General features: G+C 40.7%; 2 protein-coding genes across 3 annotated transcripts in view; one reads left to right on the top strand and one right to left on the bottom strand.

The window, feature by feature from the left end:
- Window positions 1-278: 278 nt before the first annotated feature.
- Window positions 279-12,162, top strand: LOC109462415 (beta-hexosaminidase subunit alpha-like). 2 transcript variants are annotated; one of them, XM_019758962.1, is made up of 13 exons: window positions 279-704; window positions 1,254-1,319; window positions 1,532-1,578; window positions 1,787-1,897; window positions 4,154-4,255; window positions 4,924-5,032; window positions 5,771-5,975; window positions 6,423-6,509; window positions 6,824-6,896; window positions 8,759-8,939; window positions 9,630-9,720; window positions 10,453-10,557; window positions 11,263-12,162. In XM_019758962.1, the coding sequence occupies exons 1-13, from the start codon at window positions 326-328 to the stop codon at window positions 11,318-11,320; spliced, it is 1,614 nt and encodes a 537-aa protein (XP_019614521.1). In that variant the 5' UTR covers window positions 279-325; the 3' UTR covers window positions 11,321-12,162. The 2 variants fall into 2 exon arrangements, with proteins under 2 accessions (XP_019614521.1, XP_019614522.1); XM_019758963.1 differs by lacking the exon at window positions 8,759-8,939 and adding an exon at window positions 7,546-7,723.
- Window positions 11,465-26,470, bottom strand: part of LOC109462414 (ribosome-releasing factor 2, mitochondrial-like) — a 15,759-nt gene continuing 753 nt past the window's right edge. The window contains exons 2-21 of the mRNA XM_019758961.1: window positions 26,041-26,110; window positions 25,742-25,781; window positions 25,381-25,478; window positions 22,302-22,427; window positions 21,899-21,987; window positions 21,067-21,155; window positions 20,738-20,798; window positions 20,024-20,206; window positions 19,378-19,461; window positions 18,851-18,999; window positions 18,098-18,238; window positions 17,426-17,525; window positions 17,117-17,312; window positions 16,148-16,224; window positions 15,494-15,632; window positions 14,672-14,854; window positions 14,138-14,253; window positions 13,651-13,701; window positions 13,055-13,186; window positions 11,465-12,709 (exon numbers count right to left, since the gene is read on the bottom strand). Of these exons, the coding sequence (XP_019614520.1) occupies window positions 12,569-12,709; window positions 13,055-13,186; window positions 13,651-13,701; window positions 14,138-14,253; window positions 14,672-14,854; window positions 15,494-15,632; window positions 16,148-16,224; window positions 17,117-17,312; window positions 17,426-17,525; window positions 18,098-18,238; window positions 18,851-18,999; window positions 19,378-19,461; window positions 20,024-20,206; window positions 20,738-20,798; window positions 21,067-21,155; window positions 21,899-21,987; window positions 22,302-22,427; window positions 25,381-25,478; window positions 25,742-25,781; window positions 26,041-26,110 (2,265 nt within the window). The 3' untranslated portion in view covers window positions 11,465-12,568. The remainder of the gene's footprint in view (window positions 12,710-13,054; window positions 13,187-13,650; window positions 13,702-14,137; window positions 14,254-14,671; window positions 14,855-15,493; window positions 15,633-16,147; window positions 16,225-17,116; window positions 17,313-17,425; window positions 17,526-18,097; window positions 18,239-18,850; window positions 19,000-19,377; window positions 19,462-20,023; window positions 20,207-20,737; window positions 20,799-21,066; window positions 21,156-21,898; window positions 21,988-22,301; window positions 22,428-25,380; window positions 25,479-25,741; window positions 25,782-26,040; window positions 26,111-26,470) is intronic.

Genomic DNA, 26,470 nt, shown 5'->3' with positions numbered 1-26,470 from the left:
TCCAACGTTCGCCGTTGGATACAGGCGGCCAATGGATACAGGACTGGCCAATATAAAGTCCCCCTGCCCCACCGAATCTGCTTGGAGATTAAGTTTACTGTGAGTTAGGGCACTTGCGAAGTATAAGTCAACCCCAGAGCTCCCGTTATGGAAATCGCCCAGATTTCTGGCATTTATGTGGCCTTTGGAATACACATGGTTTCAAACAATATTTTTCTCGAGGCTACCAAATAATATGAAGTTGCGCTGATGCGATGCGGATGTCATCACGTGACATCCCATCACATGACATTCATACCTGCAGGAACCATATGACCCAAACAAGATGGCGGTCCTCAGCCTGTTCGCCGTGTTCTTGGCGTTGTTCGTCTCCCCGCTCCCTTGCCACGACGTGCCGGGCTACCAGAAGCCCGTCATGGTGCAACAGACGGGCAAGGTCCTGCCCAAGCCTCAGACGATGACGGCTTCTACAGAAGCCTACGCTCTGGCGATGCCCAGCTTCAAATTTACTTACGGGTCTTCCTCTGAGATGTGCGACATCGTTGACCAGGCGTTCCAGCGGTATTATGATCTTATTTTCGACATTGATGGGCTGAGGAAGGCTCCTGTGGCATCTAAAGACATGTCGGAGCTGAATACACTACAGGTGATGGTGAAGGAGCCGTGCACGGGAGTCTACCCCAGCTTGGAGTCCTCAGAAAACTGTGAGTCTCAAGAAATCCAAATATTTATCTACTAAACGTTTTGCACCTGTTCTGTTGTTCTTCAAACGAATCAAAGGCAACATCTATGCACCTTCAAGTTAGCAGTTGTAGTAGGTGTTATAAAATATGCAAATATATGCTAAATTCAGGCAGGCTCTGATTAATATATAAATTTTTATATAATTATTAATGTCCTCACCAATTCTACTTGGTAAATCCCAGTGCTTTCGTATTCTTATTTGACCCAAACTCAATAGTAGACATTATTAACGTTACACCATAACATTTTTGGATATCTGGACAATATTGATGTTTTATTATGCTTTAAAAATCATTTGTTGATTACATTTTACAGTGAAGTCAGTGTAATACATGTAGCTGGTGTGTAGCTCTATAGATATAGATACAGATTTAGTTAATCCAAATCTAAACATTATTTTCAGTCTGTTGTTTCTGAGAATCTGCTTTGTTGTTAGAGTTAGAAAGACTGTAGAATAGGGGTAAGTATTATCATAACAATTCTTCTTTGTCACATGTTACTGTTCACAGACACTCTGACAGTGGCTGCACCAATGGGAACACTGGTTGCTGACTCAGCATGGGGAGTGTTGAGAGGTATGAACCAATGATCTAATTAAGTTGTGGGAATTATCTCCCTTCAGTTCATTACTAGTATGGTTTTTGGCAGAGGCTGGAAATTAGCAAAATTTGCCATCCCATGGCCATGAAGGACTTCCTGTTGCTGTTCTTTTCCCAACTTCCTGCTGCTACAGATAGATTGTGTGTATTTTGTCATAATCTATGTTACATGTATGCTGTCGTTTTAGGGTTGGAGACATTTTCCCAACTAGTATACAGAACAGATAATGGCATGGTAAGTGATATTGATAATATTTTTTAGTTGTAGTATTGTTGTTTGAAAAGTTATTGCCATGCATTTTACCATGTATGATTGTTGAGCATAATGTGTATTCGTTCACTATTTTTACTTTCCTATGGACTTGAATAAACAATAGTACAGTGTATTGTGTGAAAACCAAAAATTGACTTGTGAATAACAATGTTTTGTTCTACTGCAACAGATGCTCATCAACAAGACCACAATAGATGATTTTCCCAGGTTTGCCCACAGAGGGATCCTGCTGGACACCTCCCGACATTTCATCCCCCTCAAGTACATCAAGCAGAATTTGGTAAGGGCTGCAAGAGTCTACCGGTAGAGCTGATTGCCTTGTCCAGTTCATCATGTTCAAACTGTCAAAGCTGATTGGCTTTCCCAGTTTATCATGCTCAAAGCCGATTGGCTTGTCCAGATCATTACGCTCAAAGCTGATTGGCTTGTCCAGATCATCATGCTCAAAGCTGATTGGCTTGTCCAGTCTATCATGCTCAAAGCTGATTGGCTTATCCAGTTCATCATGCTCAAAGCTGATTGGCTTGTCTAGATCATCATGCTCAAAGCTGATTAGCTTGTCCAGTTCATCATGCTCAAACTCAAAGTTTGATTGGTTACCTACTTAGGCTGTAGCTTTGTTACACTGTTGTTGATTCCAAGCCTTTTCCCATATGTGTTCCTGACAGAATTTTTTGGCAACGAAAAAAAGTTAACTAAGATCTTTTTATCTTCTTTTTCAAGTTTTTTTTTTAATCCTGAAAACATATACTCCTTTACCTAAGCCACTTTTTGAGAGTACAAGGGAGGAGGATCAGGGGTTTTGCTTTATGCATCATTGTTATAGTTTCAACATTATACAGATCCTGATTATGTACATGCAAATTCAAAGACCATACAGATTCAGTGCTGACAATAACATTCCATATTCCTTATAGATTTTATTACTCCGTGAAGGAGGTCAGGACCTCCGGACGGAGTGTTGTGATCGGCTGATTTTTCGTGTTCGCAGTCAAAACACTGGGTTCTCTTTGTGTAATCGGCACGCAATTTTATACGCCGTCTGCGGGCATGCCCGTGTTGATGCACGAATGTGTATTTTTGCCGTTGCTGCTTTCGCGGTCAATGTAATATTGCAGACGAACCCCTACAATTACGAGGCGAATTGGAATGGTCCAGAAAAACGCGTTGTTTGGAATAGCAGTGGGGGGGGTGGAACTTCATGCAGATACGGGGTGGTTTTGATAAGTGGTTCCAGATGTTTTTGCCCATGGTTAAGAGATGCCAAGTTTTTTGGAAGATGTTCACAGCCAAAACGCATTCTTCCGTACGTCGCATTTTTGTGTAATTTCGCATGTGGTGTGGCATTATGTCCGGGATGATGCACGTCTTTTTATTTTTACCGTAGCTGTTTTGATATTGGAGTAAATGGTTATTTTCGAAACATCCCCATGTCGTTGAAATGTTGTCGTCCGTTTATGTCACCGGTAGTAAGTCGCGGCGGGGCTAATGGGGACGGAAATGTGGGGTGGTCAGAGGTCAACATTAGGAAATGTTAATACCGATGACGTAATCCTATCGATTTCAAACTGGTCGGGTGTGGCGACCTAGTGGCGGCGTGTATTTAGTCACGTAGCAACTGGCCGGTCGTCCTAGCAATGACACATGGCCAATATTTTTGGGTTGGGCCGCTCCATAGTGTTAGTGGAGCAACTCTTTGTAAACATGGACAATATTTTTGAGCAACCCATCAATGTGTTCTGCCTCGTGGTCGGATGTGGTCTGGGGCTGGTAAACCGCACATACAGTACTAGTAGATCGGGTAATTTTATGATTTGCTAGTTGTAAAGGCGTCGTGTAGTATGAGCTGGTATATGAAGAAGTAGCCTGTGTTACACAATCATGCTTTCGGCCGGATTGATGTGCAACTGTTACTAATTGCAGGGACTGCGCTAATGCCGACCAGTCGCGCTGTCCTGATACACCGCGAATGTGCGAGTGTTCCCTGTAGACAGTCCCGGGAGTCATTTTTTCGCACATTCCAGGAGCCAAACCAAAATACGTTCATGAACCGAGTCCAAAAAACCGAAACGTGAAAATCGGACCTGATGTACATTTCTCTTTCTGTAGATTGCACACACAATACACACATCTTTAGATAATCTGGCCATGGCAGGTAAAAAAAAAGTAACCCTGAATCATACTAGATTAGCGTAAATGCATGTTTATGCGTTCAAAACAAGAAAAGAAATTGTTTCCCGGTATTAATCTCTTGAAACACGGCGCTGAATATTGACGCAAAAATATTTCGGGCATCGCGCGCCCTTCCCCGTTGTTTAGACTGTATGCAAATCCCGCGTCACGTGTCGGCATTTCGCATCTCTGATTGGTTGTTGCGTCTTAAGATGACTGAGCCGACGCGCGTTTAAACAATTTTTTTTGTTCGATTTATCACACTTCACAGAGAATTGTCGCCAATGGCTACTTCTTTTTGTTGCACTATATAATACTTCACGGAGAATTGTCGCCTATGGCTTCTTGTTGTTCTTGATTTCAGGATGCGATGGCTTACAACAAGTTCAATGTGTTCCATTGGCACATTGTGGACGACCAGTCCTTCCCATATCAGAGTGTTGTCTTTCCTGATCTTAGTGCTAAGGTATAGTATTGTAGTGTTGTCACACCTAGATAGTAATTGAGTCCCAAAGTTTATTACTGTAACATTTTGAAATGTACAGCTGCACTTAAAATGCTTAACTTGATGGCAACAGTTGTTCTCAGTAGACCAATATTCACCTGCTGTCAAGATTAGCAGTTTAACGAATAAGAGAATGGTTGCACATTGCATGAAACTGCTGCTTGGTATACGTATAATGTACATTTGTCATTTTTCAATATTTTGACCAAGGTGTTTTTTAAAGGCATCTAACAATACAATTTCATGGCAGAGAAACTGGATTTTCAAAGTCAATTTTCTACATAATTCTAGTCTTGCATTTAGTAGTAAGTTGAATCAATCCTATCCCATAGCATACTGATATCTGCGAGGCAAAAATGATGGGAAAACTGTTGCTTGTTTTGTACTGTAGGCTGGTTCTAGCTATTTATGGGTGGTACCCAAAAATGAAAAGACGCCTTCTGTAGCTTGTTTGGGGGCTATTTAAAACACAAATTTGCTAAGAAATGGCAGTAAATGCAATGAAACAGATTCCCTCCTCCAGAATATTGTTTTGTCGCATTGAAATTGCATTGGATGCGGCCTTTGAAATACTTGTTTTGATGTTCGGTTTGTAGATTTATTTTGACTTGATGTTGCTTTGACTCCAGGGAGCCTTCAACCCCTATACCCACCTGTACACCCAAGATGACATCAAGGATGTTATAGAGTACTCCCGACTGAGGGGCATCAGGGTTGTGCCAGAGTTTGACACCCCTGGTATGGCTTATTATAATTCTCATCTAATCAGTAATACTTGTATGTAATTGGCTTTGTAATCATTATGTTTACCAAAGGAAAACATATTGTTTTTGCTACATTTCCTACATGTAGATATTCTTCTTCTTACATTCCAAACACTGACCTCTGACCTGGCCAATGACCTGATTTGTTGACCTTGCCAGTACATGGGTTACATGGGTTACATGATGTTGCAATTTTGTCAGTACCGGTAGGAGGGATTTATACTCCTGTCTGACCATATGTATTAATGTATTTGAGTAAGAATTAACAGAGCAGACCATATGCGAAGGTCAAACATTTTGCAAATGTTACCTTTCTAGTTCCAATGTTATATCGTGTGGAGTCCTGTGGCATAACAGCAGACTTAGTGTGTTTGGCTCAGAACCAAGAGGTCAGGGGTTTGAATACTGCCATGTCACCGATCTTGTGCCCTTAAAAAAGCATAAAACACAGCTGTCATCCATGTTTGTTTACATTCTGGTAGTTTGTGGTGGCACCACAAACTAAGACTTCAAGTGCACCTGTTGTGGGCTATTTCAGTGTGCCAATCATTTATGTCAGAAATGTAAGATAATTGCACAAAGATGTTGAAAAGTGGAAGTAAATTATAATAATCTCATGAAGATTTTTTTTCAATTAAATGTTTGAATTTTTAGTGCAGAAATGTTACATAATGCCCCTTTAATTTTAAAACTATATGATGTGTCTTTCCAGGCCACACAGCCTCCTGGGGTGCAGGTCTCCCAGGGTTTCTCACACCATGTTATGATGGGACCACCCCCAATGGAAAGTACTACGCAGCCAACCCCATACGGAACACTACGTATGACATGATGACTAAACTACTGAAGGAAGTGAAGGATGTCTTCCCTGACAAGTATGTCCATCTGGGTGGGGATGAGGTCAACTTCAACTGCTGGTGAGTTTAAGGCTCAGCAGTCTGAGCATAAAATCATGTGTTGATGTGCATGTACAATGCTTAGCTTACTTGAGTTTTTGATTTTGACTAAACACACTGTCAGAACATACTGAAGACTTCAGAGCTCGAAATACTAATTTAAAGTGCATGCACTTAGTGCAGGCAAAACTGGGGCAGGTGTTGTGCAGGTGTTTCTGATGTCTACCTGCACCAGTCCATGTACTGGGTTTATATATACATGTAGGTGCATGTTGTTTATTTGCTGTGTTGATTGTAACAACCAGATATGAAATGTAAAAGAAATAATGTCATTATGGTTTCTCAACTGTTTTTAGTGTGATCCATAGTTCTCAAAGTCTTTATGATGCAGATAAAATTTGTCTTGTGTTTAATGTTACCTGTACCAGTGCTCTTTCAAACTTGTGATGTTCTTTGATTTATATGTAGGAAGAGTAATCCAGACATTACAAAGTTTATGGAGACCATGGGCTTTGGAACAGACTATTCCAAGCTGGAGCAATACTACATCAAAAAGTAAGACTTACCAAGAAATACTTGACAATATAATGTTTTGCAATTACTGAGTATACTATGTTTTCATTATTGTTTGAATTACAAACCAGCCTGGTAAGTTGACTTCATGGCTCCTACCATAGCATTTAGGGCAATCATAGGATGCCTAGGTCATACCTGTCGCTTCATATTTTTTCTTTTTTCCGAGAACCAACAAATCAAATTGGTGTGGCCTGAAGGAGTTATGATAATCTTTTATCAAATTTAGTTCTTGCATTGGTTTGTCCTTATGGCTACTAACAGTAATTATAACAGTCATGCATGTTTGCCTACAGTATCCTGGACATTTCCACCTCCATTGGGAGAAACTATATAGTATGGCAGGAGGTGCTGGACAATGGAGTACAGGTAGGATACTGTAGTTCACTAAGTCTTTATGTTCACAGTAGAAAAGTAGTAAATAATATCCATATGAAGATTGAAAAAGATTAAAAAAAGTTTATGACATACTACTTAAAATTTTCTACTATTCTCTGTTATACTATATTGCTCATATAATACATGTAGGTATAAGTTACATCAACAAAGTGACTTGGACAAACAGAATCATTGTGGCAGATATTGGCTCAAGCAGTCTATGTGACCATGAGCATCAGTTGCATGTGAAGTGCTTGATTTTCTGATTATAAAATTACTACAACCACGTTTTCGGTTTGTGACTAGCTGTCAGGATTGAAGATTATTTTCTGTATCTGGCCCTCACCAGTTTTTGTAGGCAGCCCAATCTTTGTCAGCACAGAGAAAAATGTTGAAGAATTGCTGTATTATGACCACTACTTACCCTCATGACCAATTGCAAAGCCATCATTTTTTATAGTATGACAATGATAGGTCTAGCTGGAAAATTGTGGTCTGCTGTCTCAGTGTCAGGCTTTTGCTGAATTTGTGACGTTGATGATTAAGCTTGTTCTTGATGCTGCCTATGGGTGTAAAAAGCACAAGCAAAAGTTGCTAGTGCTATTTGTCCTAAGTCCCTCTAAAAGTAGTGTTTTTTTAGGTGGCCAAGGACACAGTAGTGGAAGTGTGGAAGAGCAATCCTGCAGTACCCACAGAAATGGCTAGGGTAACAGCCAAGGGCTTGCGGGCCATCCTTTCCTCCTGCTGGTACCTCAATTACATCTCCTATGGAACTGACTGGGGGAAGTATTACACCTGTGAACCACAGGACTTCACTGGTTAGTACATAGGGGTTACATGTTAGTATGGAGTTAGAAATCAGAGGTTTTCTAACTCCATGATGTTAGGGACAACTGGGCTCAAATTGTTTTATTTTTATTACCTGCAATAATGCAAGTTGTAAGAAAGTTTGCCTGCAGTTTGCACTTTTGCAAATACCCAAGCCAAGCGAAAGTACCCAAGCCAAGCGAATAGCCAATCCCACATGTATATGTACAACCTGTTGTTCTCTTTGGCCTTGCTTGCATGTCATCTACCACACTCTCTGCACGGTGTCTTGGTATACAGCACATCTTCATTCAGAATGACACTACACAGTGTGTTTTCAATGTAACACATAATTATTACACTAACACTGATCCCTTCCCTCCAATGACATGGTCTTAGTTCAGGGGAAGTTCATAGGGAACAATGTCAACAAATGTTTGACCACAGATTTACAACCCAAGGCACTCCTTTTTCCTGGCCAATACTTGTAGAAGAGAAGGCAGTTGTTCCTCTTATTAGTATGCGGCACAAGCTGCAGGTGTTCTTTTAGCAGATGATTCAATTATCTCAGCAGCCAATCACCAACCTGCAATGAGAGCCACACCTGCAAGTACCTGAGGCCCCTGGTCTCCATGCCCAAATATGGTCACACATGCCAAATATGGTCATACACACTGCCATAGTACATTTCCTATGAAAGCGTTTCTCTTTTACACACCGTTTCCATCTTGTACACATTTTTATAGTTTATAGTATTCCAGCCCTTTTTGAAATATCAGATATACCAGTGACATTATTGGCGTATTTTCAGTCAACCAACCAAAAAAGGCATTTCAATGCATTAGCACTGAATAACGTTACTTTCTGTCAGGATTTTTACCCTAGAGACTGCAAAACCCTTCCTGTTTTTGTTAAGTCTTGTCCACGTTGAAGTCCATGGAAACTTTGTTGATGTAACGTATACAAAAGAGGAAAAGTTGTCATTGAAAGCTTCTGCAAGTACGTAGCACAGTGCCTTCAGTTTCACTGTGCATTGTTGTTACCAGGACAAGTCCACTGTAGGGGAGGTATGGTTTGAACACCCCACCATCCAGGCTGTTCTAGAGAGGCTGACAGCCAAGGGTTATCGCACGTTACTGTCAGCTGGATGGTATCTGAACCATGACGTATACAACCCTGGAACCGACTGGTCCACGTTCTACAAACTAGATCCTCAAGTCTTTAATGGTTTGTTTTTGAGCAGGTTATACTAGCATTACCCATTCCCATTTTTACCTCCATGTAGGGAGGCTGTTATCAGCGTGTTTGTCTGTTTCTTTGTTTGTGTGTCTTCAGTTCTGTGTCAAATAGTCACAGGGAGTGAGGGGGGAAATGCTGTAACCGCAGACTTGAAGAAGTGCCTTGTGTTATTGGTTATCAATGGTCATCTCATATACTGGGTACTTTGTTCAATTTTCTGCTATTCATACGGTCACCATATAAGTCATTTACTCTTTTATTTAGTGCAGAAGGAAACAAGTTAAAGCAAAGTTGAATTGGAGGGAAGGGACAAATGTCAACACAAATTGTGCATGTCATCTATTGAGACACAATCTAAATTTTGTGTCACCGTCACCTTCAACTTAAAAACTATAATATTATCATTTGTATAAAGGAGTAGAAAAGCATACATGTACAACACCCTACCTTCACACATGACATCCCAGAACTCACACTCCGCTCATTCAGTCTATGGGGTAAAAAGCTCATGCCTCGACACTAGTCTTACACATTGTGTACCTCTGATCTCTCACTGCATTTTCTATATTACTGTTGCAGTAACAATAGTTTTTGAGTGAGTGAATTTTTTTTATTGTTATTATCAAAAGTTTTGTTTTACTAAAATGGAGTTCACAAAAACATGTGTTTTTGTTCCAGGCACACAAGAACAGAAAGACCTGGTGATTGGAGGAGAGGCCTGTATGTGGGGGGAGTATGTGGATGGCACAAACCTGATTGCCAGGCTCTGGTCAGTGTTAGTTACTACTCCAACTCAACCTTTCATTGCAGTCAATAAAGTCAGTTAGTATATCAAATTTTTGATGCACCGGTTAAAAATACATCAAATTAAGTCTACAAGTGAATCAAACTGGTATGATAAGACATGATACCAGTAGTACATTTTTTTGTACTTCTGACGATGTACCTGTCAGTTTAGTTGGTTTTATCTTAATATGATGTTTAGTCTAATGCTGTTCTTCACAGTTAGTGTTTACTGTGAACTTTGTGAAGATCCATATGAGTTTACCGCTTACCGGTCCCTTGACCAGGGGTGGTCGTGGGGGCACTTTGTAGCACTGTGACACTGCCTCCCTCCATCCCTCTCTGTCATGAGCCAGCGCTGGGGTGCTGGCAGGGGGCAGGCTGGTCCACTCCCTAATAGTAATACTATCAACCCACTTCTTCTTCTGTCTGCCTTTTTCCTTTTCCCTGCCACTCTTCCTTGTAGGATCACTTTGGAGAAGTCTTTACTGCTGGTCACGTGGCTGTACCATTTCACCTTCCTGCTTTTAACAACATTAACTGAGGTCTTCAAGGTGGCTTTTTCCTTTAGCTTGTTTAATGTTCCTAACTTCTGTGTTGGTGATGTGGTCACAGAAAAATAGATTTATTAGTAGTATTTGCTAGCATCTCATCTCCACTGCTAGAATTCTCTTTACGAGTGGTGTTCATGATAAATGTACTGCCTGTCCCACCCCAGGCCCAGGGCCAGTGCCGTGGCTGAGCGACTGTGGAGTGCCAAGGATGTGACAAGCATGGCAGATGCAGCAGTGAGGATAGACGAACAAAGGTGTCGGATGGTTAGGTGAGTCTACCTGCTAACACAGACTTTGGGCAACAAACTGGTACTGGTTGAACGAAAGTACTGACCTCATTGTGGTTGCTAAAGCCCTTGTCACACATTTACGAATTTGACCTCCCTTAAACGCTAGCCGTATGCTCGCTGACCATGGTGTGGAGTGAGTTGGCACAAAGCCGGCTGACGTTCAGTGAATTTGGCCACAATCAATCATTCAATCAAATGGTGTTTTATAACGTGGACTTTGCAGCCAACGGCTACAGTTGGCTGCACCAGCTGAATGTTTAAAACGTGTGAGGGACATGTGGGAGGTTCGATCATAGTTTGCTGGTTTTTGACTGTAAATAAAACACCAGCCGACCATGTGGGAGTAAGTCAGCAGTGTTTGGGGCATGTTCAGGAATCAAATTAGACTTGTTTCTATTAGACATACAAAGGGAGGTGTGGACTAAATCTGGTCAGATTGCTCCGAACGGCACCCAAACCTGGTCGGCTGGTGTTTATATTAGGAACAAATTCAGGTACCTTAACCGGTTAAGGCGACATGAATGCGTTGTCAGTGGTTTAAGCACATTTTAACCTTGACAATGTGAACAGAAGTCTTAGAATGAATCTTGCAGTGCAAGATTACCACTTTGTCATGTACAGTATTATTCAGTTCCTTTGATGGCATTGGCATTTTCTTGATTGTTGTTGCCTTCTTTATTCCAGGAGGGGACTGAATGCGGAACCTCTCCATCCAGGGTTCTGCCAGTTTGAATATGACTGAATAGACCTGAAGGGTGCACCTTTGGTGCAGATTGCAGATACAGGAAGTCACGTAACTAGTTGCAAAGAAATCCAAAAGAAGAAATGAGGAATATCGAATATATTTTGCACCTGCATCACAATGTGTGATCAGATAACTGTTATTTTAGTATAATCAGAAACTCCTGTATCACATTTTTTATATAATACCTGGGCTGTGATAACGTTAGATAATGGTGTTCTGGACCAGGTTGTACTTTACGTTGCGGCCCGGGCTTTCATGGATTCCAATTATAGAATGATTCGAACGCGTTTCACCCTAACCGCGTGTGCTTCTTTCGAGAATTCGAATACAGGATTTGGATGTTGGAATCGAAGTTGTTGCATTTCATTGTTTTAGGGGCACCAAAATTTTGGCCCATTTTGCATTGAAAGGCGCGTTTTCTTGGGTGGGTATGACATAAATAAAATACAACAGGGTGTATTCCGCATCGTCCTTGGTCCCGGCCCTCCCTCGAGTCGGAATACACCATATTGCATTCTATACGTACCAGCTTCTGCATTTTACAAGCTGACTGTGAAGTACATGTACTAGACACTTCTCACTAGTCACATGTTTGCAATTTTGAAGAAAGCTCGCTAAATTTGAATACTTGTTAAATGCAAAAGAGCTGCTAGTATATTCTCCTGAATTGTACATGTATGAATAATGAACATCACAAAGAATAGACAGCAGATTTTTTTTTATGTAGGCAATTGAGATTCATAAATGCATTAATTTTTAAACATAAGATACAATGTTACTGGGTAAGTTTGTTACAATATATGATTGTTGATTGTGATTACATTTGCAGCAAAGCTGAAGTCGGTGTCTCTGGTCAATGATAATTTTCTTTCCTGGCTGCAGTAACTTTTCTGCTAGTTCTACATTGTGTGTATCATATAATGTTATATGAAGTGGCAAAAAGAATCAGGCTTAGACAAGCTGGAATTCTATTTATTATACACTTGAAGCCTACACTTTGTTACTTTGGTAAAAGTCATGAAGAATCATCTGTTTTGCTTATAATATAAATAGCCGGTAAAGTATAACTTACAATTGACATGGCTGAATATCCATCATGAATAATTTCACCAGGTTGGTGAATGATTGAATAGCAAAGTTCTTTATTCACAAGTCACAACCAGTTGTTTAACAAGAGCTGATGTTTTGATGACCGTCTGCCATCTTCATCAAGGCCATCAAATCATAGCAGAATGATGAGTTTCATCAAAAGCCTTCCACATCGAATGTTGTCATCTTCCTGAGGAGTCTGTTCTGGTCCAGTGCTGTCATCTCCTCGTACCTGGACAGCTCCATGGTGAAGGTCGCCTGCCCAGAGGTCACAGTTCGTATCGCCGTGGAGTAACCCTGTGTTGTAAAGAGTATAACAGTTGAATGAAAGTGTGTTGGTAGAACTAATAAGTTTTCTGTATCTGTGTCGGTATAGCCAGTATAACAAACCAGCTTCGTAGGCATGCAGCGCGGCGTCAGCTAGGTAATTTTTATACCGAACAACCTGTTACACCGAACAACCTTTAATGTTCACTGTTTTCATGGTCACTTTTGTATTGCAAACTTGTCATGACCATGAACAAATAGTTCACCAACTTTCTTTTTGCTGCACCTGCCGCCACCACGAATGTATGGTTCTGTAAACACGTCCATTTTTCTCGTAACCCGAACTACTGCTCCCGCGAACATACAGTTAGTTACCATGAGTTCCGCTAGCGGTGCCTCTGCCACGACCACCCTGGACTCCGCCCGACTCTGTACCTCCGTGACGCGACCACGCCTCTGGGACAGGTCAGCCAGGACTGAGCGCATGTGGCCCTCATCTGTGGTGATCTAGGAGTAGAAAGTCGAAACAGGCATGAAACTTCTTGGCGCTACACATCTGTCCAGTATTGTAGAGTTGGTACAAGCTGCATAAGACTAGTACTGAACTCTAATTTTCAATTCAACAGGATGGACCCTTACTCTCAGTGTGGCAACATGGTATCTTTAACATGCTTAGGACTGGTGTACATTTGGTACTCTCCAAGCTGAGGATGATGGTGGAAGATCGTTTGCTTGAGTGAGAAAATAGGTGTTAATGTTTGTAGAAGAAAGGCAGTTAATGTAAACCAGGAGAAATGCACTTGATAAATGCTTCATCTCAGGCATCACTTCAGAGATTTGTTATATTGTGATGACACCCACTCAGAATGCCAAAAGTTGCCAGGACAAGTCAACTGTAGGGAAGCATATTGAGATTTCCATGATATCCTTTGTGTATATTAAACTGGGAATGGCATATGAGCAAAGTTTACCTCCAGCAGCATCATTGGTTCTAATATCCTCCCACCACTCTTCTTTAAAACCTGGAACAACAGAAGGAATATCAAATTGAATGAATTATGTTTTTTTGTTCAGACCATCTGGAAGCAGTAAGTACACAGGTAAGACCAGGTAGACTACCATATACAAACTGACAGCATTGCATGACCAAAGGATTATGTACATGTGGCAGAGTGTTTGGAACCAAGAAATCCTGGGTTCAATCCCCCTGACATGCCCAATGTTGTGCCCTTGTGAAAGGCACTTCACATGACTTCCCACTCTGTACATTGGAGTGATGCCCACCGGGCTTTTCTGCTAATCGTTGAAACTGTGTCCAAACACTGATGAGGACACAGACGGATTTGGTGTCGCCAATGTGCCAAGATCTGCACATTTGCCATTAAGAACCTTTTAAAACACAATGTAAATTGATGACAAGTACAATGGGAAGGGCAGAGTAAGAGTGATGAACCTTACCTTCTGTGTTGCCTGTGCTGCACATGCTGACACCATTGCCATTGATGTCCCCGCACCAACCTCAATGGCATCTACAGTCACTTCTGCCCCCACAACAGGATAGCCTAACAAGGGACCTAGACATACAAAAGGCCATATTACCAAATCATCTCATGTCAGTACCAGTAAATACAAGTGATGCTTTGGTGCATGGAACTATTCCCCTCTTCACATTAAGCTTGTGGAAGCGCATTGCATCTGGATTCCACCAAAGCAGGATTCATGTCGCCCCGTCTCAATGCTCTAAATCACATTGAAACCTTGATCCCAAACCACCTCTGGAGGTAGCTATGAACCGGCTTCAGCGCATTCTGACTTCAGTCTGAACGCAATGTGACTTTACATATTGACCTGGTCATGGATTATGGGGGCAATAGGGGTGGTTGTGATACATGTAGCTTGCTGTGAGTCTTAAGGCTTAACAGCATGTTTAAACTACTATCCAAATGTGTTTTAGTCTTGAAACAACACATCACATTCCAAGACATTCCCTACCTTGTGTACAAGCTGACACAACGCCACTTTTCACTGCTGTCAGAACGTCTTTGTTCACTGTCCTCCTGTCTAGTCCGAAGTACACGGAGACGTCCCTGGTCTGACCGTCTAACTCCAGTGGCTGTATGGAGACAGTCACCACGGCATGGTGCTTCTGGGCACCCAGAACACGATCTACAGTCACTGGGGACGGAAAAACAAGACCGGCTATAGGCAATCTAGGTAGGTGTACTTCAAGAACAAACTAATTTAAGAACACTCACTTCTTATTCTTACTGCACAACCCAACTTACACTTAGTTCTTCTGTTCAGTTCCCCTTTTAAGCAATTACATTTTGGATCATGTTATTTATGCCTTCAGATATTTACTTCATTGTTATCAGTTGTTATTATAGTTTGTTAACTTAACTCATGTTGATTCAGTATGTATTGTTATTTCAGTTCAAAAGTTCAAACTTTAGTTAAGTTACTATTTGCTTGTTTTTGTTTAGTTGTGGGGAAGGCCTCAAACAGACCAAATTTGTCTCTGCCTTCCCCAAGCACACTATGGCTATGCTGTATTTCACTTTTCATTCGGTTTTTGGTTTATACTGCACATCAGGCGCCTCTACCTGACTCTCCCACTAAAATATAAGATTCAGCACAACCTTGAAAGAATTAGAGAATGGAGGATAGAAGGGACACTTAGCCAAATGTAATACAAAGTGAAGAGACTTTCAAAAGAAGTACGTATATCTACTAGTAGGTAAAAGTCATCAAGTACAGTTCTCAATAGTGTACAGGTTGGTCTGCATTAACCAAGCAGGTGCCAGGTGTACCCACCTGTTTCTTGAGCTGTTTCACCTGCCGTCTCCCTGTAGGCCACCTGTAGGGGCCCCAGGTGTGTCTCCAGGCCGTACTCCTTCAGGATCCTGTCCTGTATGATCTCCAGGTGCAGCTCTCCCATCCCGGATAACACAGTCTAAACACAAAGTAACACAAAATGAAGCACTAACCAATAACTGACAGCATTTACTTTACTAAGCCCCAATATCACCCCCCCTCCCACTTTCAACTTTCTCAGCCAGAATACATTTTGCCACTACTTCAAAAGAAAATCACCTTTTCCTCCTAAAAAAAATCACCGTTTCTTCCTCCATACTCCATCTCTCAGGAGGAAGTTCCACGCTGAAAGCTTCTTTCCTAGAATTACATCACTATGGAGCAAGCTTTCTTGTGATTATGCTTCCCAAATGAGTAAAACCTAAAAAAACATCTGTCTTTACGGTCCCTTACTGTAACCCAAAATATGTTAGTGGACCCTATGAGCCTAGTTTTGAAGTGAAAATTGAATTAATTAATTAAAAAAAAAGTACAGCTTAATTATCATAAAATTTCCATATTTGCTATGGCATCACCAATCAGTGTTCTAGATGGATTAAAGGAACACAACGACTAACAGTACTCCAGCAATAAGTAAACAAAGCCATCATTTACCTGTCCTGTTTCAGGATCAATTTTGACATGAAGACTTGGGTCCTCTTTCTGAAGATTGACCAAGGCAGCATCCAGCTCTAGGTAAGGTAAATATCATTGAAGACGTTTATTGTACAAACATACCCACTGGGTTAGGTACAAAGGTTAACTTGAATACACAAATATATACACAACAAGATCAATCTAGTACTAGCACTACAGTTTGTTACATAATTTCGACTTCTCTTCGCTTCTCTGTGATGTTGAAAAGATAAGAACATACAAGTTTAAGGATCGAGGGTTTGTCTAAGTTCATTAAAAAAGTGAATTTGTCTGTATTACTTAGGTGTGTAAAGTGGGGAAACATCGATGTCATTTGTCCATAAAGTTCAATTCTCTCACTGTTACACAAACTACATTCTACTACAAAATGAAGTTCATCTTCTATTCTATCTAGATTACAGTATCGACAAATACGTTGTTCCAGGGGAGTGCGGTTATGTCGACCGGTTACATCATCTGCAATAATGTGCATTTCACACAATAATGGAAATGGAAAAGAAAGTCCCTCATAATGTTTTGCCGCTCATTGTCAACTTCCAACCATAAATGGTTCTGCTAGACATTTTTGTGGTACACAAGTCAGCAGCAAGGACAGGGAAAGTGTAGATGTGAGAACACAGATCAGCACCAAGGACAGGGAAAGTGTAGCTATGAGAACACAAATCAGCACCAAGGACAGGGAAAGTGTAGCATAGAGAACACAATCAGCACCAAGGACAGGGAAAGTGTAGCATAGAGAACACAATCAGCACCAAGGACAGGGAAAGTGTAGCTGTGAGAACACAATCAGCACCAAGGACAGGGAAAGTGTAGCTATGAGAAGACAAATCAGCACCAAGGACAGGGAAAGTGTGGCTATGAGAACACAGGTCTAGAAAAGGACAATACTGGAAACAGTTCCATTCATTCAAACATGACTATACATACCCTGTTGTTTTGATATTGACGGTGCCTCTATTGTGCAGAAGAAGACAGGTTCAGGAACATCCAGTCCTGCGAGCACTGGGGCATCCTCGTCCCCCATATCAGAAATGGAATGCCCCTTCTCCTGCAGCTGCCCTCTTACTTTTTTGGCAGATACCACTGCAGATGGGGAGGACACAAGGGTGTCTCCAGTGTATGTCTGAAAAAACAACAAGCATCAAGTGTTGAGGTCAATTTTGGTGTTAAACTACCTAAACATCTACAGGTAAGAGTGAAACATTGATGGAGGAAAGAATTGAATACAAATTTGACCTGTTTGAGCCCCACAGCCATGGCGATATTTCCGGCAGACATGGCCGACATCTCTCTGTACTCATCAGCAAAAACCAGCAGTAGTCTGTTCACACATTCTCTGCAGGGTGGAAAGTTTGGCAATGATCTATCTGAAAGTAAGAACACGTAGTAGGAAAGTAGCAAACTTTCCTTCAAAGCTAGAACAGGAATGCTTTTACTTTAAGTTCGGCAGGTATCTGCCCTATATGGTTTTATTTTGTAAATATTGTAAAAGAAAAAGAAAATACAATAATTGCAAAATGAACCAATGATGCCCTCATAATAAACTGTGATGATAGACTGAAAATAGTCAAAATAATCATGATAAAACATAGCAAAGAGTAAGGCAATGTAGATTTGATGATATGGATGACATCCTCTGCGAAACCCAAAACTGATGCGTGGAACTTAATAAGAGTTTGGCCAAAAAAAAGTTGCCTTTATTATGAAATCTACGCAGTCATGAAGGTTGAACAACTACTATTGTAATAGACTCTTCATTTTCATTTCTTCGCATTTTCTTCCATTCCTTTAGAATCCTTTAGAATTTTGCAATTCACGGCATATATTTGCTGATTTTGCAGCTGCTTTCAGCTTGCTAGTGACCAAAACAACATGGTCTAACATTGTAGGTATGAGTATTATTCTTACGTGCAGTCCCTGCTGACATTATAGACAGTGGACTGTGGCGTGAGGGTTCCTGAGTAGATGCGTAGGAAGGTCAGAGGTCCCCGCTGCTTATGATGGATGATTTTGAAGGCATATGCACATAAACTATCCTCATACAGCTGCCTAGGAAAAAGGAATAATATTCCACATGTAATTCACCAAGTCAACTTGAAGTAGCAAGAATACAACATGCATCTGTTATGTTGAAATTCTGAAAATATACAATGAAATATACAATGAAACTTCCAAAGATTGTTGATATCATCCTGAGGCCTGGGGTTAAAATGTTAGGTCAAATATCTACCAACCCTAGTTTTTTTCAGGACTAAAACTGGAAACACAACATTAGGCCTAGGAAAAAAACTGTTGTGTTTCAGTCCTGAACAAATTAGGGTCGGTAGATAGGGATTATCTTTTTGTTTTTCTTCATTTTTTTAGACTTTAGCGATCTCTGGTGATCCAAGTTCATCCAACTAATTTAATACAGTTTAACAATTTAAATGTAGCATAAGGACACTTAAATTTTCAATGTCAAGGTTGAAAAACTGATTGTACAGCTATTCATCACTTAGGTGTCAGATCACGGAGCTAGAAAAGGTAGATCAGCTCAAAAAATTTATGCCCCTTGCAGGGGTCCACCCAAAAAAAAGGCTAGGGTCAGCAGTTTTACTAGGGTCGGTTGGGAAACAGTAAACACAACATTTTCCTAGGCCTTTAGTAGCCCTGACTACTTACTCCAGTTCCTTGCCCTTGTCCCGTGGGTCAGGCAGGTATCTGATGATGGCGTCCAGCAGGGGTTGGACACCTTTGTTCTTCAGGGAACTGCCACACAACACGGGCACACCTGTCTGGGCTCGGGTCACTCTCTGCAGAGCCATATGGACCTGCAGGGGCCAAGATGGACAAAATCTCTCAGTTATTGTCTAAATTAATCCTACACAGATAGTAACTATGAACAGAGAGCCTCCTGGAGAAATTTCCAAGTTTTGCATTGCTGTAGAATTGAGTTAATGGCTATTCTGCCTGGTATGCTATCCTCAATACTGACTTTTCTATGCTATGCTTAACCACTAAATATGCAAGCAATAGCAAAGCCGCATAATGCATAAGCATCACATATTATAAGCTGGTAGAAAAAGCAAAATGCTTCACCTCTCTTGAAGTTAACAAACAACATCAAATCATGAAGTTAGGATATATTTTCTGTGGCTGTTTCCTAGTTAAGTGAGTATTGGATAATTGTCCACGTCTGGGCCCCTTACCTCCTCAGCTGGGATAGACTCCAGATCACATGTGCCGTCTCCACTGAGTAACAACTCTGCCATCTTGTCATCCAGCTCAGCTAACTGAGAGAAATCAAGGCATACTATTCTGTACTTTACTTCGTACACATGTATTTGTTTTTTATCTCTCTCTCTCACTCTCTCACTCTCTCTCTCTATCCAGTTTAACATCTTTTTTTCCTCAAACTAGGGGTTAGACATGCTTGCAAAATAAAGAATACAATAGTCTGTTATACAATACAATACAATTATACTACAATACAACACTGCAATCTTGGTCAGACTATACTTTGAAATGTCTTTGTCTTTATATTTCTGAAAGCAAAAAAAAGAGTCAATTTGAAAACAAAATTCATCAATCAGTTTGGTGAGCTTCAAGCAATCAACTGACTTCTGTACCACAAACTTTACCGTGAACTTTCTTTTTGCTGCACCTGCCGCCACCACGAACATACAGTTTTGCCAACATGTCTGTTTTTCTCAGACGGTGAACTTTTGCTACTGCCAAAACATAAAGTGATTTACAGTATACCGAATGGTTTGCAGTGTTGTTCGTTGTTTTACCACAATAATATGAAATCAGAAGTGCTAGAACATTTAAGAATACAAATACTGGTACATGTACCTGCTCTATCAGGAGAGCCCTCTCCTCTAAAGCCCTCTCCTGTAGTTCTGTATCCTCCACATCCTGGAGTGGTGTTGTCTGGTATGTCGACCCATCATTCCCTGGGCCCAGGGTCCATGTCAGCTTCTCCATGGACACCAAGTCCACCATGCCACTGAAAGTCTTCTCTATACCAATGGGCAACTGAAAACAATATCATTCATTACACATACTGTAGAGATGCAATTTCTATAGTTTACAAAAATACAGTTTTCCGAATCTACTACATGTACTATCTGTATCTGTATCAGTATAGCCAGTATAACTGCCCTTTGCTGTGCCGACCAGCTTCACAGGCACGCAGTGCAGTGGCAGCTAGCTATATTACTCTGAATGGCCTGTGACACCCAATCTTTGCACATCTAACTGCAGGAGTGGTTTAAAGCTATCTACTGACGATGCCCCAACTGTACTTGGTGGCAACGAGTTCCACTACGATAGTTCTTGGACAATACAAGTTTTTGAACAGCTCAATTCTTGTTTGATAACTCTGATATTTGAAGGCATGACTGTTTCTTGTTCTTTTCTGGCATTAGATACTCAGTGGTTGGTATGTCCACCAGTTTACCATAGAAGACATTTTAATGGTCTCTACAAGTTCATCTTTTTTTAAAATATTCTGCTAATAAAATACTGTTAACTTAGAAAACACGAAGACATGCTTAGGGTACTCACATGTAGCACTAGAGGAACTGTCTTCAACTTCTCTCTGATCGAATTGATGGAATACTCTAAGCTGCAAAAAAAGGAAAAGGACAAAGAGATGTAGACTTGTGACAAAGAGATGTAGAGATGTATCCATGATGACAACATTGTTTAGACACTGAATCACCACAATTTTCTGAATGATCACCACTGTTTGTGTAACAAAAACAGATTCCAGAATGTAAGGCTACAAGAGCCTGGTTACAATCATGTTGTATTCTATTGCCAACGTTTGAATAAAATTCTTATGTTTAGAATTTTAAACCAATGGAATGATCAAATTTGCAAAATAAAAATACCTTGCTCCAGTCTTGTCCATTTTGTTGAGAAAAGCAATCCTTGGGATAGAATATCTGTTTGCCTGTTTCCACACTGTCAGTGTCTGGGCCTGTAGCAACAAGTACTAGTTATTAAAATACAATGCTGTAGTTTCAAAAAAGTGCAATGCTTTTGGGCAAATCTGTGTGACACAAGAAAGGCACAGGAATTATGTTTTCCCTGAGGGATACCTTTCCTTGTCTTTGGTGCTGATTTGTGTTCTCACAGCTACACTTTCCCTGTCCTTGGTGCTGATTTGTGTTCTCATAGCTACACTTTCCCTGTCCTTGGTGCTGACCTGTGTTCTCACAGCTACACTTTCCCTGTCCTTGGTGCTGACTTGTGTTCTCACAGCTACACTTTCCCTGTCCTTGGTACTGATTTGTGTTTTCATAGCTACACTTTCCCTATCCTTGGTGCTGATTTGTGTTCTCATAGCTACACTTTCCCTATCCTTGGTGCTGATTTGTGTTCTCATAGCTACACTTTCCCTGTCCTTGGTTCTGATTTGTGTTCTCATAGCTACACTTTCCCTGTCCTTGGTTCTGATTTGTGTTTTCATAGCTACACTTTCCCTGTCCTTGGTTCTGATTTGTGTTCTCATAGCTACACTTTCCCTGTCCTTGGTGCTGATTTGTGTTCTCATAGCTACACTTTCCCTGTCCTTGGTGCTGATTTGTGTTCTCATAGCTACATTTTCCTTGTCCTTCTCAGAAAGAAAGTTTTTTGTCAGGATTAGCGCTAGAAGTAAAATTATTGGACAGTTAGACAAGTGACAATATAAAAAGGTTAATAAACAACATGTCTACTGACCTCCACACCAGCTGAAGCATCAAAGACAGCTACTGCTCCATCTAAAACCCTGAGAGAGCGTTCTACCTCCACCGTAAAGTCAACATGGCCTAACAAAGAAAACAAACACAAAACAAATGCAGCTGTATGTTTTTCACTGTACAGAATATTTCACAGGCCAAGAAGGACATGACACACATGATTCAAAAAGAAGAAGACAGACGATATGCGACCCCGGACAGCCTGGATTTGACCTGCCAACCTCTTTGTCCAGAGGCAGGGTCCCTAACCACTGGACTACGCATGCTATGGTTGTTTGTCTTTCCTATGTGTGTGTGTGTAACAGTGATCTTTTACGACTTAATGCTTAATATATTCCTGGGTGTGGGTGGTACGTCATAGTGCTGCACTGCTGTAGCCTCACCAGGTGTGTCGATCAGGTTAATCCTGTGGTTCTGCCAGTTGAAGGAGATGGCAGCTGACTGGATCGTGATACCTCGCTGTCTCTCCTGACTCATGTAGTCCATCACTGTGTCACCATCATCAACATCTGCATGTAAACAACAAATAATCAACTTTAGTTTGTTTCTGTCCAGCAAAATGTAAGAAAAATACATATCATACTGATTTTGTACTTCATACAATGATATTGTAAATCATTACTTTTTCACAGTACTTTAACATTCACGGCTTTCGCGGTCACTTCTGTACCGGAAACTTATCATTACTGTGAACAAATAATTTACCACCTTTGTTTTTGCTGCACCTGCTGCTTCTGTATACTTCCACAAACGTCCATTTTTCTCAGACTAAGAACTTTTGTTACCGCGAACGTAAAGTGATTTACAGTAACCAAAAGTAATCAATCATGTTAATTCAATTGTATGGTAGCTACATGTAAGTCTCATTTCAGCATGCAAAATACCTGGTTGCCCATTTGCCCCGGGCCCCCCACCACTGTATCCGGCAGATGCTTTTTAATTTTAGGTATTAATGGCTATTACTAGTATCAGTTAACTAGAGTCCGTTAGAAATATTGTCAAAGCTTATGTATGTAACATTACTTAATTTGAGTAAAATAGTTATAGGTGGGGCAACCTAAAATTCTGATGGGCAACCTAATTTTTGTCGTAGGTTGACCACTGGGCAACCTGGTTCAAAAAAGTATTTTGTACACTGCATTCTTAAGGTGGTATGGAAGGGTGGCTGAGGACTTTGGGGACATCCTAAAAATACTACTTAGGATTACCTATGGTCATTGATTTTTTTTGTGTGAGTACCTTAGTGCAAGATGATAATTTATGCAAATTTTGATGACGTAATCATGACGTCATCTCGAGTTATGAGCCACGCCCCCTTTTTAGAAAAATCAATTTTTCTGGCCAGCGCTTTGGTTTTTATTCACCATATTTTGTTGAAAGGCACACACTAGTAATAGGAACAAACGTATGCGAGCATTTTTTAATATCTAAGTGTTGATTTTTTATGAATTTTTTTTCGTAAATGTCAACAGTGCCATGCGTCAGCACCCCTCCCCAACATATAAAGCGGCGCAGTGTGTCGGCCTCGCATACGATTTTAGTTTATAAGCTTATCTTTCAAAAAATACCACCTTTTTGTCTCTTTCCATGAACATTTTTTCCACAGTTTCATTCTTAAAATGCTGTATATGTCGTAGGGGTTACATAATGTCCATTTTGAAGCCCGAAAGAGCCGAAATCGCAAATTTTTGTCGCCATTCCAAGGGCGCCCATCCCTCCCACCGAAAAATGGGTCATTGGCCTGTCAGCACGCTGTATTTAGCTTACTGCGGCGCTATTTGGAAAAACAGGCCGGGGTTATGTCCAGTAAAAAGAACAGCCAAAAAGAACGCTAAGATTTCGCGCGAGTAGGGGTCACGTGACTCACCCAAAATGGCGGATGGCGTGGCTTGTTTACGAGCGGAGAAAGCTGTGCGCTTTGCGCCAGCATTTGGGCCGGTAGACGATCTTTTTCACGGCCGTATCCTACGTAGATTTGCAGATGAAGGTTTATGGACTATTCTGAGACCTTATTGGAGAAAATCTGCCGGGGTATTCTGGAGTTACGGACTTGTTTTTTAGGCCTACCCCCAGAGGAGATCGACGATCAGCAAGATCACAACACTGAAAAGTTATCGCGCGATACCGGAGTAGATAGCCCTGGAAAAAAGCTTGCCCGGACGTGGTATGAGATTATGAGCGTATATAATTTTGTTGATTATGTGAATTTACGTTGCACGTTGTCCTAGACTTGTGGAAATAATTTTCACGCACGACGTTCTATGTTCTATCTGAAAAGTACGGACTATCTCTGTAAATCTGTTGGAACTGATTTTTTTTGTAAGCGGCTACTATTTGCTGTAAATCGTAAAAGATTATTGTTAGCAGTTACCGTAAGATTATGTAAAAATTCTGCTGAAGTTTGTAAGTATCGTATTTTTAATAAAAACGTAGATTTTATAAAAATTACTAGTAGTTCTTATCATGTCTGTTCACTAGAACGTAACGTTAACGTTTAGTAGTTACATACGTGTTGCAGTCGATACAAACTCAGAATAATAAGACAGTGCACAGGTAGAGACGCGTTTTTATTCGGTAGAAAATTACTTAATGAGTTGTCTGTGAAAATCATGAAAGAACACAAAGGATAACGCCGCATAATGACGGCCGAGTATGAACTAGCAAGCGCGGCTCTTTATGCATGCAGTGACCCGGTCCGCCAGGCCGCTCATAACTAAACCAAGATCTAACTTGTGGCTCAAAGCAGACAGCTTCGTTTCTTTTGGCAGTCGAATGTTTTTATATAGGAAGTTGTCAGACTATTTCTGGCGTTTTTGGTGATTTGTGTGGCTGCATATCTCTGGTTGTGTGTTGCAACTTGACAACATTTTGCCGATACGAAGTGTGATAAACAATGGAAACGGCTTGTGTTTTCAGAAAATTATTATTCTTTGCATTTGGCAGGTTTTTACCCAAAACGTTTTGCAAACAACTGACATCAAACGCTCAGTAAAACTCTCTTTTCCAGTGTCTTTTCCCTTCCCCAAAATTATGAAAGTGAAGCTCTCAGTTTACGTAATGACCAGCGAGCCTGATTGGTCGAGCGGCGGAGTAGCTTTTAAAAATAATGTGCACACCCCCACTGGGGCCTGGCTGGAGCGTGAAAAAAATGCACAATTTGGCGGTCAATTTGGCGGCCAAAATGTGGCCATAGTGACAAGACGAAAGAAAATTATAAAAATAGACCCAAAAGACTACCATATCAGATAGAGTTCGTAGTATTTCTAAATATGCCTCAGCTATCCTTCTGGACCACCTTAAGAGTTCATGTCTTTAAATATATTATCACTATCCACTTCTGTCAAGTTTGCATTAAGGCAGTACTGTACCAAAACTACCAATAATGAAAACTTAAACATTTAGAAAATACATATGAGGGCAAGTGACAGTTGTCTTGATCAGTTCTTTGTATCTCATCCTTACCTCCCAAAGCTCTGGTGAAGCCTGTATAATACAGCATTCTCTCTGTGGTAGTCGTTTTCCCAGCATCTATATGTGCCATGATCCCTATATTCCGTATTCTGGGGAGAAATGTAGTATCTATTAGGATTAGAACAATATAAACACATCAATGAATAGACATCAAGGTAAATACACAACAAATTGATACCTGAGCAACTGAACAGGTTTTGAATCCAGTTGCTTGAGTAAAAATTTCTTGTGAACTTACATTCAATCTTGCAAATTATCACTTTACTGTGCAATGGCAAGTCTGCTTTCATTCTTTCTTTCTTTACAGCTAATGTCTCCTACCAACAAGTTACACAATCAACATTTTTCTAACCTGGCCATCTCAGCCTCCACAATCTCTGTTCTTGACTTTCCTGAGGAACAAAAAAAAGTAAAAATTGTGTGTGATGGCAGCAATGTATGAAAATAAACACCAATAAATAATAATTACCAGTATGATGTCAATGGAGCCTGTTTCATCATTGATGTAAGACCAGATAGCAGAAAGTGCACAGTTGTTGAAAATTATGAGTTCTAGAGGACAGAGTGCACATCATCTCTCTCATCTTCTCTATCCCTACATAGTTACCGGCTAACTCTAACACCGGTCCATGCGAATGTCACAAAGCTTACCTGAGTACCATCTGTAGTGGTAAACATGTCTTCTCCCTCCTCTGATGCAGGGCTGAGCAAGCCGCATCAACTGGAATTGATAGATCAGTTGTCATAAGGCCTAGAAAAAAATGTTGTGTCTACTGTTTCCCAACCAACCCTAGAAAAAACTGCTGACCCTAGTCTTTTTTGTGTGGACCCCTGCAAGGGACATGAATTTTTTGAGCTGATCGACCTCTTCTAGCTCCATGATCTGACATTGTACAATCAGTTTTCCAACATTGACATTGAAAAGAAAGTGTTCTTTATGCAAGCTTTACTTTGTTAAACTGTAGTTGGATCACTAGAGATCGCCAAAGTCGAAACAAAAGAAGAAGAAAAAGGATAATCCCTACCTAACGACCCTAATTGTTTTCAGGACTGAAACAGGAAACACAACTATTTTTTGTCC

Source organism: Branchiostoma belcheri, unplaced genomic scaffold, assembly GCF_001625305.1.
Source record: "Branchiostoma belcheri isolate BF01 breed outbred unplaced genomic scaffold, Haploidv18h27 scaffold116, whole genome shotgun sequence".
In the NCBI taxonomy this organism is placed as follows: Eukaryota; Metazoa; Chordata; class Leptocardii; order Amphioxiformes; family Branchiostomatidae; genus Branchiostoma; species Branchiostoma belcheri.
The sequence above is the reverse complement of the archived record's forward strand: the minus strand, read 5'-3'. Positions and strand labels throughout refer to the sequence as shown.

Bases quoted from the DNA above. Each gene is read 5' to 3' on its own strand.
- LOC109462415 (XM_019758962.1), top strand. From the start codon at position 326: ATGGCGGTCCTCAGCCTGTTCGCCGTGTTCTTGGCGTTGTTCGTCTCC. The intron at 1,898-4,153 runs GTAAGGGCTGCA...TCTTGATTTCAG, and splicing joins AGTACATCAAGCAGAATTTG to GATGCGATGGCTTACAACAA. The intron at 5,033-5,770 runs GTATGGCTTATT...GTGTCTTTCCAG, and splicing joins GCCAGAGTTTGACACCCCTG to GCCACACAGCCTCCTGGGGT.